Below are 12,830 nucleotides of genomic sequence, written 5' to 3' on the forward strand. Positions count from 1 at the left end.
TGTAATTAACCAATCAGGGGCTCTGTAAGAAAGGTAGTAGTGCCCATGGAGTTCAACAAAATGGTACATACACTAGGATCCACAACATGCTCATCTACCAGGGGCACAGTTCTTTAACCCCAATACATTTGTACATTTATTGATTGAACTTTGAAAATTTGGGTACAAAAACTCATACTCTGCAACTTGAGGTCCAATTTTGCGCCATGATTGTTTAATTGAGGTTATTGAATTATGCCACTGGGATGAGGCAATTATGGTCCATAGTCCTTCATCCCAGTTGAGTGTGTTGAGCCCCCTTTTCCATATCCAAATTCTTTATGTGTCTTCTATTTCTGTTTTTGTTCTGTCCAACACACTCAACCGGGATGAAGGAAATCACTTCCTGCCGCACATCTATGACCTAAAACTCCTAAAACCACCTAAAACAGCGCCACCAACGTCAAGCTAAGACAGGAAGCAGACGAGGAGGACTGGGAGAATTGGTCAGTTGATTTGAGAAATTACTACGATGTAGCATGAAACGTCATTGTTAGGTATGTTTAACATCATTTTACCAAATAATCAAATTGGATTTGTTTACATGAAATTTTACAAATGATATCTATTGACAATCCTGATGAACTTATTTACAGATTTATCACATTTTGATTATGTAATCATATTCTTGTGAACTCTTTTATCAGATGAATCATATATCCCATCTGGCTATTAAATACCTATCCCACAGCGCTTCTGATGCGGATGTGGTCGCTGATATATAAACATCGGCTCATGAGGAAAATATGTCAAAAGTTTATTTTATGGCAACTCTGCAGATAGTACTCTCAAATCAAAACAAACTTTACAAAGTTACTTCCACTAATTTATGCCCAGTGAACTAGCTGCATTATATTTTGTCTTGAATGAAATTGAAATATGCTCTGAGCGCAGGCCCGTAGCAAGGATAATTTAGTGGGGTGCAGATTTACGTTTTCAAGAGAAAACTTCATTCTGGTAAAAAGCCTCCTCCTTTACCTCCTCTATAACTGATATTTGGAGCCTATGTTTTTGACAAATTTCAAAGGAAGTTCATGATTTGGTATATATTTATCTAAAATTTTGACATTATTGGCCCAATTTTGCTATTTCCCCCCTGGCTACAAGCTGGTATGTTTTATGCAAATCATTTGAGTAGAGCTAAGTACACTGATCAAAATATCTTTTGTTTGAAGGAAATCAGACATAATAAATTAATTTCTATTTTCTTTCCATCTTGTTGTTTTTATCAATAAGCAATAAAGTTAATGAGCTAACATGACTGAAAAGGCTCATTAATGTAATTTTTTACCAATATTTTTTAAATTAGAGGATGGCTATACAATATAATATGTCAGAGTAGAAACACATTGACCCAGGCCCGTAACCATGATTTATTTTTTTGTTGAAAAAGTGGACTTTTTTTTCAAAATTTGGACCTTTTTGGACTGGGGCGGATTTTGAAAAAGTGGACTTTTCAACCAAATTTGGACCTTCTTTGTCAAAAAAAGGCATAAAAACCCGAATTTTTTCGCTTGCTACACTTGCAAATGGGACTTTTTGGGTATTAAGGTCATGTCTTACACAGGGGGTGTATGGATTCCAACAGGAATAGCACAATCTTGTACCTGACAAGATTATACAACTATAAACCACACCCTTAAGCTCACTGTGTATTTTTTTATACTTTGAGGACACCTAGTCTATACTATTGTCTAGTTAGCATCTTCCTTTTCCTGAAAAAAAAGTGGAAACAAATTCCTTCACATTGCATCTTTTGTAAAACTTTTTCCTGTTTAATAATGAAAATAAATTTTGAAATATCTATATAATTGGTAAGTGTGGAATTTAGATAAAATGTCAATTATGTTTGGTAGAATTTGTTTTCAATAAATTTCAGCCAACTGAAAACTAAATATGTGACACGATCTGGTCCATAGAAGCAGAAGCCAAAGGAGGCATTTTTGAAAATGGAGTTAATATAATTATTACCGTATACAAATATTAGGCTACCATATACTGAAAACACCATAGCATACTTGGTTTTAAAGTTACTGAAGATTTGTGATGTCTATTTTTTAATGTATTTTATTGTATTGTTTTTTACTCCATATTTTGCCTTTATCTCAATTTCAAATTTGCCGCCTTAGGCTTCCATGGACCAGATCGTGTCACATATGACAGGGTGTGATTCAAAGCCATGAAATATCCAGAAAATAGTAAAAAAAATCCAGAAAAACAGTCTGAAATTGGGCAAAAATACCCTAAAACAGACTAAAAATCAATAAAAGTGTAAATTTTGGCTACAAAAAAATTTAGAAAATCTGGAAAAATCCTTTTTCACAGGGGAAGCCCCCCCCCCCCCGGCTACACCACTGCTACGAATACAAAATATGGGTCACCTTTTATAATCAAATCAGCTGTTTGATTGAGTCTAAAATCCCTTTGTCTTATCAAAATAAATTGTTATGACAAACCACAATTACAGCCAAAACTTATCACTCTTACAATGAACTTTTCACAGATATAAATAATTTGCATTGACAGACAGACAATAGGATAAGTTTAGTGGAAGAAATATACCAGTACTCCCAGAATGCAATTCAAAACTTCCCACAATGATGTTGCATCGCCAAGTTTATCTAAAGGAAAATAATATAGTTTGAAGAACATTTTGCTATCATGGTGGCGAAAAAGTGAATTTCAGGGGGGTCAAGAATCATGAAATTTCTGCAAAATTGCCCTGACAATTGTAAATTTTATTTTATTTAAGTAATAAGTTCTTCACATGCCACTTTTGGCTGCAGTTGAAATAAGTTTTGCCCCCCCCCCCCTCTCCACTCATCAAGCCCCAAAATGCAATCTCAGGAGAGTATCCAGGGAGGTGCAAAGGGCATGCACCATGGGTGTATGCCTAAAGTAAAACATGCAAAAATCAGTCTATTTGGTTTGGGAACATTTTGGGGCTATTGTTGCTGCTGCGCACCCCCATGCATGCCCTGGCGTCTAAGGTTTGTGCATACACCCCCAGTGGCTCCGGAAATTTGGTAAGGGGGCCCTGCCAATATTCTGAGGTAAAATTCATAATTTTAGGGTAAAATTCAAAGATTTAGGATAAAATTCATAATTTAAAGGTAATATTCATAATTTTTGGTATAATTCTCCCCCCCGCACCCACCCCTGCAGCGTTTAGCGTTCAAGCAGGCCAAAAATTTGGGCCCTCCCCAATATTAAAAATCTTCCGGAGCCTCTGACCCTGAATCTCCTGAATTAAATATTACGGTGCATCATGGGAGCCATCCACACAACCTTTATGATGAGTTCTTGGCAATACTTGTATAAGTGGGTCATTATTGAGAGGGCATTGGAAGTACCATATTTAATCAGGGTCATACACTGATTAAAACAAAAAGTGGTATTCCCTATGACCATGATAACCTACCTGCAAGGCAAGAAAAAAGGTTGTCTCTTAAACAATTTATACAACAAATGCTAAGTGCTAAGGGGGGGGGCAAGACTTTTCACAGAGGTGGATATTTCTCTCTGTATACCACTTCATGAATATTTTTTAAATAGTTTAGAAGACTTGTGTAGAAACTGTAAAAAAAACTTTTCATGTCAAAAATGTTGAAAGAAAAACTTTTTCTGAAATTTTCAAAATTAGGGTTGGTATTCATCTGTACAGTAAAAAAAAAAAAAAACGAACTTTTTTCCAGATTAGGGTCAGTCGGTGGAGGACAAGCAAGCAATCTTTTTTTTTTGGTCTGATTTTGAAAAATCAGACCTTTTTTCAAAGTGGGGAGCAATTTTGTGAAAAGTGGACTGGACTTTTGCAAATTTGGGGAGTCACTGCACTCCCCCTCCCCCCTGTATATGGGCCTGACTACATTAGTAAATAGACTATAAAGTACACAAACAATGACATATAAATGTGAGGTATAAGTACAGTTTGGGATCATCTCTGAATGCCTTTATACATATATCCTCATTCATTTACACAGCTCTGCTACAGGCATAAATTACATAACCATCCTCAACTTGACTTTTTAAACTATTTAAATCGTCCAAATGTATAACAGCCTCCAGTGCTGGGTGTGAATTACCTTCACGGTGTCTGCATTTTGCAATGCATTTTGTCTATAGATATGAAAGAAAGTTCAGGTGCAATAGCACGATCCACATTACGTGCTGCCCTGTGTTCTTTATCACTCTTGTTATACTTTATAAGTGCATGACATTCTTTCTAAATGGCTATGAACCATCACTGGGCTATTCCATTTAAAATCCACAATACCTCTGTGGAAGATTTTGGAAACATCTTCCACAGAGGCACTCCTTGAAAGTCATACCCAGGCCCGTGACGCAGGGGGGTGCGGTCACACCCCCCAATTGCCAAAAGTGTACAAAAAGTCCCAAAAAGTTTAATTTTCGAGCGTAGCGAGCCAAAAAAATGAGGTTTTTTACGCTTTTTTGGTCAAAAAAGTTTCAAATTTTGGGAAGAAAGTCCACTTTTTACAATATTGCCCCCCCTTGGAAAAAAGTCCACGTTTTCAAAAGCAGCACCCCCAAAAAAATCCTGCATACGGGCCTGGTCATACTCCTTCTGTGGAAGATTCAGGTTCAACCTATCTCAGGGCGTGTATGAAATTCAAATGTAGGTGCCTAATGCGTTAATTCCATTTCAAATTCATACTCCCCCTGTAGAAGATATTTCCAAAATCAGGGGAAGAGTGAATAGCCAAATTAGCAAGATTGATTCCATGTTAACACAGATATTCCTAATACAAATTGAGCATTTCAATGTGTTCCCCATCAGATAAAATTAAGTATAAAATTGTCAAGCTTTCGTCAGCAATAGCTCAGATTTCTTCAGGAAGTAGTCCTGCATGTAGACTGCTCCTTGTCGACAATGTATCATCAGTAGCATATCCAGGAATGGATCACAATACCCCTGACTGCTAAAAAATGCCCCCCCAGCATGCTACTGAGTATCAACTGTGCACTGCCCCTTGCCCAATGATAAAGTAGATAGTAGCAGACTGTCACTTATCTACTTAAGGTTGACGACTCTGAAATAGGTGCCCCTTTCTTACTGAAGATTTGGTGGCTCTGAAAAGAGCTGTTCAACTCTAAGGTTGGAGACTCTGAAATAGTAGGTGTCCCTTTCCTACTGAAGATTTGGTGGCTCTGAAAAGAGCTGTTCAACTCTAAGGTTGGAGACTCTGAAATAGTAGGTGCCCTTTCCTACTGAAGATTTGGTGGCTCTGAGAAGAGCTATATAACCTCTTCAGGTTGGCATCTGAAAAAGTAGGTGCCCCTTTCCTACTGAAGATTTGGTGGCTCTGAAAAGAGCTGTTCAACTCTAAGGTTGGAGACTCTGAAATAGTAGGTGCCCCTTTCCTACTGAAGATTTGGTGGCTCTGAGAAGAGCTATTTAACTCTAAGGTTGGAGACTCTGAAATAGTAGGTGCCCCTTTCCTACTGAAGATTTGGTGGCTCTGAGAAGAGCTATTCAACTCTTCAGGTTGGCATCTGAAAAAGTAGGTGCCCCTTTCCTACTGAAGATTTGGTGGCTCTGAAAAGAGCTGTTCAACTCTAAGGTTGGAGACTCTGAAATAGTAGGTGTCCCTTTCCTACTGAAGATTTGGTGGCTCTGAGAAGAGCTATTCAACTCTTCAGGTTGGCATCTGAAAAAGTAGGTGCCCCTTTCCTACTGAAGATTTGGTGGCTCTGAAAAGAGCTGTTCAACTCTAAGGTTGGAGACTCTGAAATAGTAGGTGTCCCTTTCCTACTGAAGATTTGGTGGCTCTGAGAAGAGCTATTCAACTCTTCAGATTGGCATCTGAAAAAGTAGGTGCCCCTTTCCTACTGAAGATTTGGTGGCTCTGAAAAGAGCTGTTCAACTCTAAGGTTGGCGACTCTGAAATAGTAGGTGTCCCTTTCCTACTGAAGATTTGGTGGCTCTGAAAAGAGCTGTTCAACTCTAAGGTTGGCGACTCTGAAATAGTAGGTGTCCCTTTCCTACTGAAGATTTGGTGGCTCTGAAAAGAGCTATTCAACTCTTCAGGTTGGCATCTGAAAAAGTAGGTGCCCCTTTCCTACTGAAGATTTTGTGGCTCTGAAAAGAGCTGTTCACCTACCCTTGTCATTTGAGACTTTTGTGGTTCTGAAAAGAGTCATTTATTTTGTTTAAATACCATATTCACCCACTTTAATAATAATATTAATACAAAAAAGTACACAAAGCAGCCTTTGGTTGTATGACATTTTGACGCTGAACTCTTCATGTATAACAGGATGTTTTAGCCTGCACCAGACCACATGGACATGACCTAATGGTTTTGTTCTTGCTGATCTACAGGAAAGTCAACCGATGTTCAAGGTTAACAAGTTAAACTTTATAATAAGCTATAATAGGAATAGATATTCTTACTTAACAAATGTGTCCGTCCCTCACAAACAGCTCGTGAAGTCAGCAAATTGTATTCTGAGTTACAGTGCAAAATGTGCATAAAGGTTGCATTCATATGTACCTCAAGTTGCTGCTACATGTTTCTCATTTCGCTAGTGTGAGTCAAACACTTTTTAAATCAATCATTAATCCTATTGTTGAAGAGGGTAATAAGCTTATACTTATGTATAGTTCGTAAATAGCTCTAGTCTTTGTTTGCTTTGGCTAAATCTTGTTCAAGTGGTGGTTTAACCAACACATAACAATGAGAGGACATTCCTGAACCTCGTTGACTTGGGGATGATTTGAAGTGACCGCCAATTATGACCTTTTAATTTTAATACCAGCAATGTGGAAAAAGAGCAATAATGTAGCACCGAAATAATGTACCCTTTTGCTGAAGGAGCAAAGTTTAACAAACCATAACTCCGCTTCTGGATATCGTTTGAAGTCAAATGATATATCATTGTAAAGCTTATGATATATATTTTCTAAACACAAAGAAAACAAAATTGACCAGGGGCCGACTTTACAAGTGTTTCGTCATGGACAGTCACAAATGTGGTCTTTCAATAGTAGCCTATATTTAATTTTATATGTTTGAGGGAGTCAAAAAGTTTTAACAGAGAAATATACAAATGGGAACTTGTACATGAGGGGTTTGGGACATTACATGAGGGAATCCGAGGCATTATTTCATTCATTGGTGGAGGACATCCCTCCAAACCTCACCCTACCATAAATGCCACACTGTACTTAAAAAGAATCAAAAGTCTGCCTATTTTGTAGTGAACTGTTTATACTTGTTTTAAAAGTTTAGTAATTGTATGAGTCTTAATATCACTCTCGTATGCCGGATCCCAGGGGTGGCACACATCATTTTTGGTGGATATGCTCCTCCGGAATTTTGAGGTGGTGGGTCTTCGAGAGCTTATGGCGTACCGTAAGTGGGGGTCTTTTGGAGCTGCGAACAGTTAAAAAGGGTCTTTCTTAGCTTTCTGGAAATGTAAGGAATGAGCAATTTAGGGGTCCTTTAGAACTGAAATTATCCAAATCAAAGGTCATAAGTACTCTGTTTTGTTGAAATACAGGGGTTTTTGGGAGCTAACTCCAAAAACAGGGGTATTTCTGGGGGAGCATATACCTGTATGGTCATTTAATGTTGATTACTAACTACTATCCTTGTTCAATGACCTACATTTAACAATCATAGCTCCAAAGTTAACCTTGAGTTTTGTACACAATGTATTCAGCAATCATGCATTTTATGGGTGTACAAGCATTTTGCCCAGGCAAACGAAGTGTGTCCAGGCTAATTTTTTTTAAATCCTAGCCAAGTGCACAGAACAGCCCGGTCCCCGCACTCCGTGCATCCGCGGGTATTTATGCTTGTCGGTGAACTTTAAAAACACCCCCTTTTGCATCTCATTTCGCGAAGTTTTTAGGGGAAAAACACCCCTTTTTTTTTTTTCGCGAATTATTTGCCCTTCGACAATACCCCTATTTTCGCTAAAATGCGAACGATATTTCTAATATACCCTTTTCTGGCAGAAACGCGTAGGCTGCTCGTTGAAAATACCCTTTTTTCAATTTCGCGAACATGTGGTTTGAAAAAACACCCTTTTTTGTGTGTTTCGCGAATCGTGTTTTATTCATCTGAAAACACCCCTTATTTTGCGAAATTTTCGACGAGCATGAATACCCGCGGATGCACGGAGTGCGGGGACCGGGCAGAACAGAAGAACTTCACCTGCAATTCAAACGTTAATTTGTCAAAGCGGAAATCTGAAACTTACGTAAAGTGGATCTTGTTGGTTAAGACTGCACCATCCTTCACCCACTGTAACGTGTAAGGAACCAAACTCTTTACTTCACAAGTAAGCACTGCTGTCCTACCATAATAACCTGGGGTTCTGGGTGGCATCCGTACTCTTGGTGGATCTGTACAAAGATAGATGGCATGTATAAGAAAAGAGGCTATTCTATTTGAACTCCACAATTCTTCCACAGAAGGAGTATGAGTTTCATATAGTATAGACAATTGGGTAACTTCAATTTACAGGGACTGTCTTTTGGAATTTGCAGGAGAGCATTAAATAGCTCTTCTGGAGCCTTCAAGGAGAGCTGCTTATAGCATATACAATAGAATGTAAGGAGAGAATGGCCAGTCAAGTAAGGAGAGCTAAAAATCACTCTCCTGCCTATATCAGATTTAACATGTTTAAGGAGAGCAGTAGAGAGTGATTGCTCTGGCTCTCCTCAAAAGGCAGTCCCTGAATTTGAAATAGTCACTCTCTAGTCGTGGGAGATATAGATAGGTAAAACCATATATACGGGGGGGTTTGAGTTTTGTAATTTAGGGTTTTTACTGGGGGAAACGCAGGGGGGGCTAAAAACTAAAAGACTGAAAAATCACCAACAACAAATAAATACAACATTGGGTATAGTCTGAAATATCACAAGCCAAAATATATGGTTTCACCCAGAGTTTGGTAGTGATGATGGTGCTTTGATGCTGTTGCACTGCAAGCGTGCCAACAACACGCCCTTGAACGAACATAGAGGTCTCGGAACGTTTTCCTCCTCCAAATAAATTTTTAGTACTCTGTACCCCAATCATATTAAACACACTAAGCCACTTACCTGGTATAAGGCTGCTAATAGCAGATGGTGTAAGTCTGTGGAAGATATTGTTTGTATAATCCACTCCAACTATGCGTATGTGGAAGTAATCCTCTGGTGGTTGGATATCAGGAATGATGTAAAGACGCCGATGTTCGTCGAAATCATCCAATTGATAGCGAGCGATTACCTCGCCTCTGAGGTTGAGGAATTCCACGCTCTGGAAGATACCTGGATGTAGAAGCTTGTGGGCCTGGATGAGTAACTGGTTTGGAATACCTGTAAAATTGAAACAGAAAAAATGTAAAGTTACAATAAAGTCTTAAAAAAGTAAATATTGTTGCATTTCATAAGCAGATGCATCAGTAGGGTTGTAGATCAAACTATTTCTTATTTTGTGTGAGGACCCGGAAATATTACTCACGGCTTGCGCTTTCACCATCTTGGCTGATGGCTTGATCACAAGTGTTTGTTGTGATCTGGTCCAACCTGTGGGAAACAGAGATCAAAAACAAACACTTGTGATCAAGCCATCAGCAAAAGATGGCGAAAGCTCAAACCGTGAGTAATATTTCTGGGTTTGTCATGCAAAATAAGAAATAGTGAGTGCATTTCATTTTTAGTATACACTGTATCTAGACATATGATTTTGTTAAATGCACTGTGAGTGATATTTGACCCTTTTTTAGGACTATAATAATACAGTATCTCGTCTCAAGTTGAGAGTAATGCCTTGTTGGATTTTGCAAGGGCAGATTCGAATCGGTGTGTTTACGCAGTATCATCTCCAGCGTACGGACAAATCGCTCTTCTACATATGTGTATACGCCCCGCAGAATTAGGTTAGCACACACGATTCAAATCTGCCATTGCAAAATCCAACATGGCCTTACTCTCAACTTGAGACGAGACCCAGTCTAACAGGCCCAACCAAAATTTTGCTAAAATCATGTAAAATCAGCCATTTTTTTGCCAAAATTAATGGATTCTACATTTTAATGCTATTTATTTCATGTTAATATAATTTTTCATATATACAATGAAAAAAATGTCCACTATTAAAATAGCTGCTTTAACTTTGCTTACCTTTGATCGGCCTCCGCATCGTTTCATCCAAATCCCACGTCTGTTTTTTAGAAAATCCGTAACTGAAATCCAGCTGACTTTTTGCCGTTACTCTCAACGTATGAATTCCTGTACTGCTGACTTGTAATTGCCATATACCAGGCTTGGATTAGGTATTGTTATTATATAAACGCGTTCTCTAATGATAATAAAACTTCTAAACCATCCGCTTCTGTAATTATTCTTGCTGTAACAAAATGGTAAAGAAATCAGAATTAATTTTGGCCAGTAGGGGGGGGGGCACTAGAATTTTTTTCGAAAGTACCATGTGTTATAATCAATGTCAAAAAATGTTTATGTTGACATCAGCAACTTTTTCTGATGTTGACATAATAATTGCATGTGGATGACAGTACGAATGGTAAGGGGACATTTGCCAACCCCTACAGTAGTATTGGGCTTTGCTATACAGGGGCCGCTTTACATGGGGGCAGGGGCGGGCCCGCCTTGGTTCCCGCTAGGTCCAAATATTATGGTGTCCAGTTGGACCCCATAATCTGCAAAATTTGAAAACTATGGGGTCCCAAACAATTTTGGGGGTCTTTAGACACAAATTCTGAGACAGTTATCACATTTATCACATCGTTTGAGTTAGTCTCAAATGACGGGGTCCAGGTGGACCCCATAATTTTCAAAATTTGAAAAATATGGGGTCCCTTATGATATTTCTGTGCTAAAAGACCCCAAAACTCGGTGTAGCTGAGAGAAGGAGAAAAAGAGCCATTCCCTTCCTTGGACATGGATAGTTGAAGGGGGTAGAACTCCCCACCTGCAGAATGCTGACCGACCTGGTTTTAAAGTTATGTTACCTTGCCTTCCCTGCCTTTTCTCTCAACCCTTTGGAAAAATAAATCTACTTTCAGTCTGATATCTATTTAGAACACACAACTTTTACAGGGTTTCATCCAAAAATATATCCAAAAATAAACTATACACTTATCTCATTTCTTGCAGATTCATTCACTTGGCAAAAATATCATGAAATATGTAATGTTCTGTTAATATTACCAGAAAGAAATTACACAGTGGTCTATGGAGTATGATAATACACATAATCACTAACTCGCAAATGCAAAATCGAAATCAACTGAAATTTTTTTAATATATTTTTTTTCGCAGATATCTACTGAAACCATTAATTATTATACACATGTGGGCCAGAAATTCTGTGTCATATTTTGACACAGAGAACAGTCTAGCTCCTCTTTGATGTTCATTGATGTATGTAAAACATGACCTCAACATGAAAAATTCGGAAGGCTATTTAGCATAACAAAAGTTTAGTTCCCAAGAGATGCGTAAGTTCTGTGGAATATGGAAATAGGTTACTTGCATAGTAAATAAAATATCAAATCCTTTTCTGGCACATTTGTGTATAAATGGTATGTCATAATGCCATCAAAAGAGGATGCTAGAATCGCGAAATACTCCCTTTTTTTCGCTATCAGGTACACCTGAGTGAATATATACATCCAGTTTAGACCTTGACCTAAAACTATTTATGAATCATCCAAATCATAAGAAACCTTGTCATTATCTATCACACATCATATCCTATATATATACATATCCCAACAGACTCTACATTAGTAGATATGCAGTCTCTAAATATTGAAGAGCTAATCACCTAGTGGAGCGTTATATTTACCCTAATAATCAAAATGCTTAAGGATCTTCACAATCTGATATCTTAATCTTATGTAGGCCTACATATAAAACAGTATCATTAGCCCTAATTATAAGAAACGCGACCTTATTCAACACCAACGACCTACATTGCACAACTATGTGTTCCAATCATGCCTGAGCACTCCCTTTTAAAGGGGTTTTTATTAAGTTCAGTTGATAAGGTTCTTAGTATCTGATCCAGAATGTTTACTTACTTGTATACGTTTCAACAACACCTGTTGTCTTTATCAACACTTGATGGGTAGTGACTGCTATTGGCAACCGCCACTAGAAGTAGTTCCAGCGTTGATCTTGGAGTTGCCAGTTGGTTTTCCTCCCAGGGATTCTTTAGATCCCTGTTTCAGAACCTCATCAAATATGTGAGATAGTTGGTATTGTCCATCGTCTCTATTCATGGTGGTGCCCGTCCTCTTTCTTATAGGTGACTCACCTAGTGTCGGTTGCCAATAGCAGTCACTACCCATCAAGTGTTGATAAAGACAACAGGTGTTGTTGAAATTACATACACAAGTAAGTGAACTTTCTGGATCAGATACTATAAGAACCTTCTACTGAGTTTACTCTACCAATCCTGATCCTGTAACTAATTACACGCTTTCTTTGCAGTTTATGTTAGTGATTCTCCTGTTACCTACCTGGGTTATAAGGGTCCCGTAACACAAGCTTCGGATTATCCCCACTCAACGATATCGTAACAGAATCAATCCTTGAATCAATCGGTAACCGATACGAATGTGTTCTCCCTTCTTCTATGTCTGATGCTAATAAACTTACTTTCCTGGCTTGGACGGACAATTCCACAAATTTTAATACCTAAAATAACAAAAATGAACAAAATATTAAGATTATTTTCGAACACCAAAGATATTATACTTAAAGATGACCAACTCAAAATTTCACTATTGTAATGCCATGACAAATCCGC

General features: G+C 38.1%; 1 protein-coding gene across 1 annotated transcript in view; it reads right to left on the reverse strand.

Annotated features, from left to right (window-relative positions):
- The window catches only part of LOC140138368 (hemicentin-1-like), a 177,172-nt gene that overhangs the window by 104,749 nt on the left and 59,593 nt on the right, over window positions 1-12,830 (reverse strand). Inside the window, 6 exon segments of the mRNA XM_072160275.1 lie at window positions 8,266-8,410; window positions 9,113-9,370; window positions 10,178-10,321; window positions 10,324-10,348; window positions 10,351-10,403; window positions 12,541-12,718. Coding sequence (XP_072016376.1) covers window positions 8,266-8,410; window positions 9,113-9,370; window positions 10,178-10,321; window positions 10,324-10,348; window positions 10,351-10,403; window positions 12,541-12,718 — 803 coding nt within the window.

Source organism: Amphiura filiformis, chromosome 17 (genome assembly GCF_039555335.1).
Source record: "Amphiura filiformis chromosome 17, Afil_fr2py, whole genome shotgun sequence".
NCBI lineage: Eukaryota > Metazoa > Echinodermata > Ophiuroidea > Amphilepidida > Amphiuridae > Amphiura > Amphiura filiformis.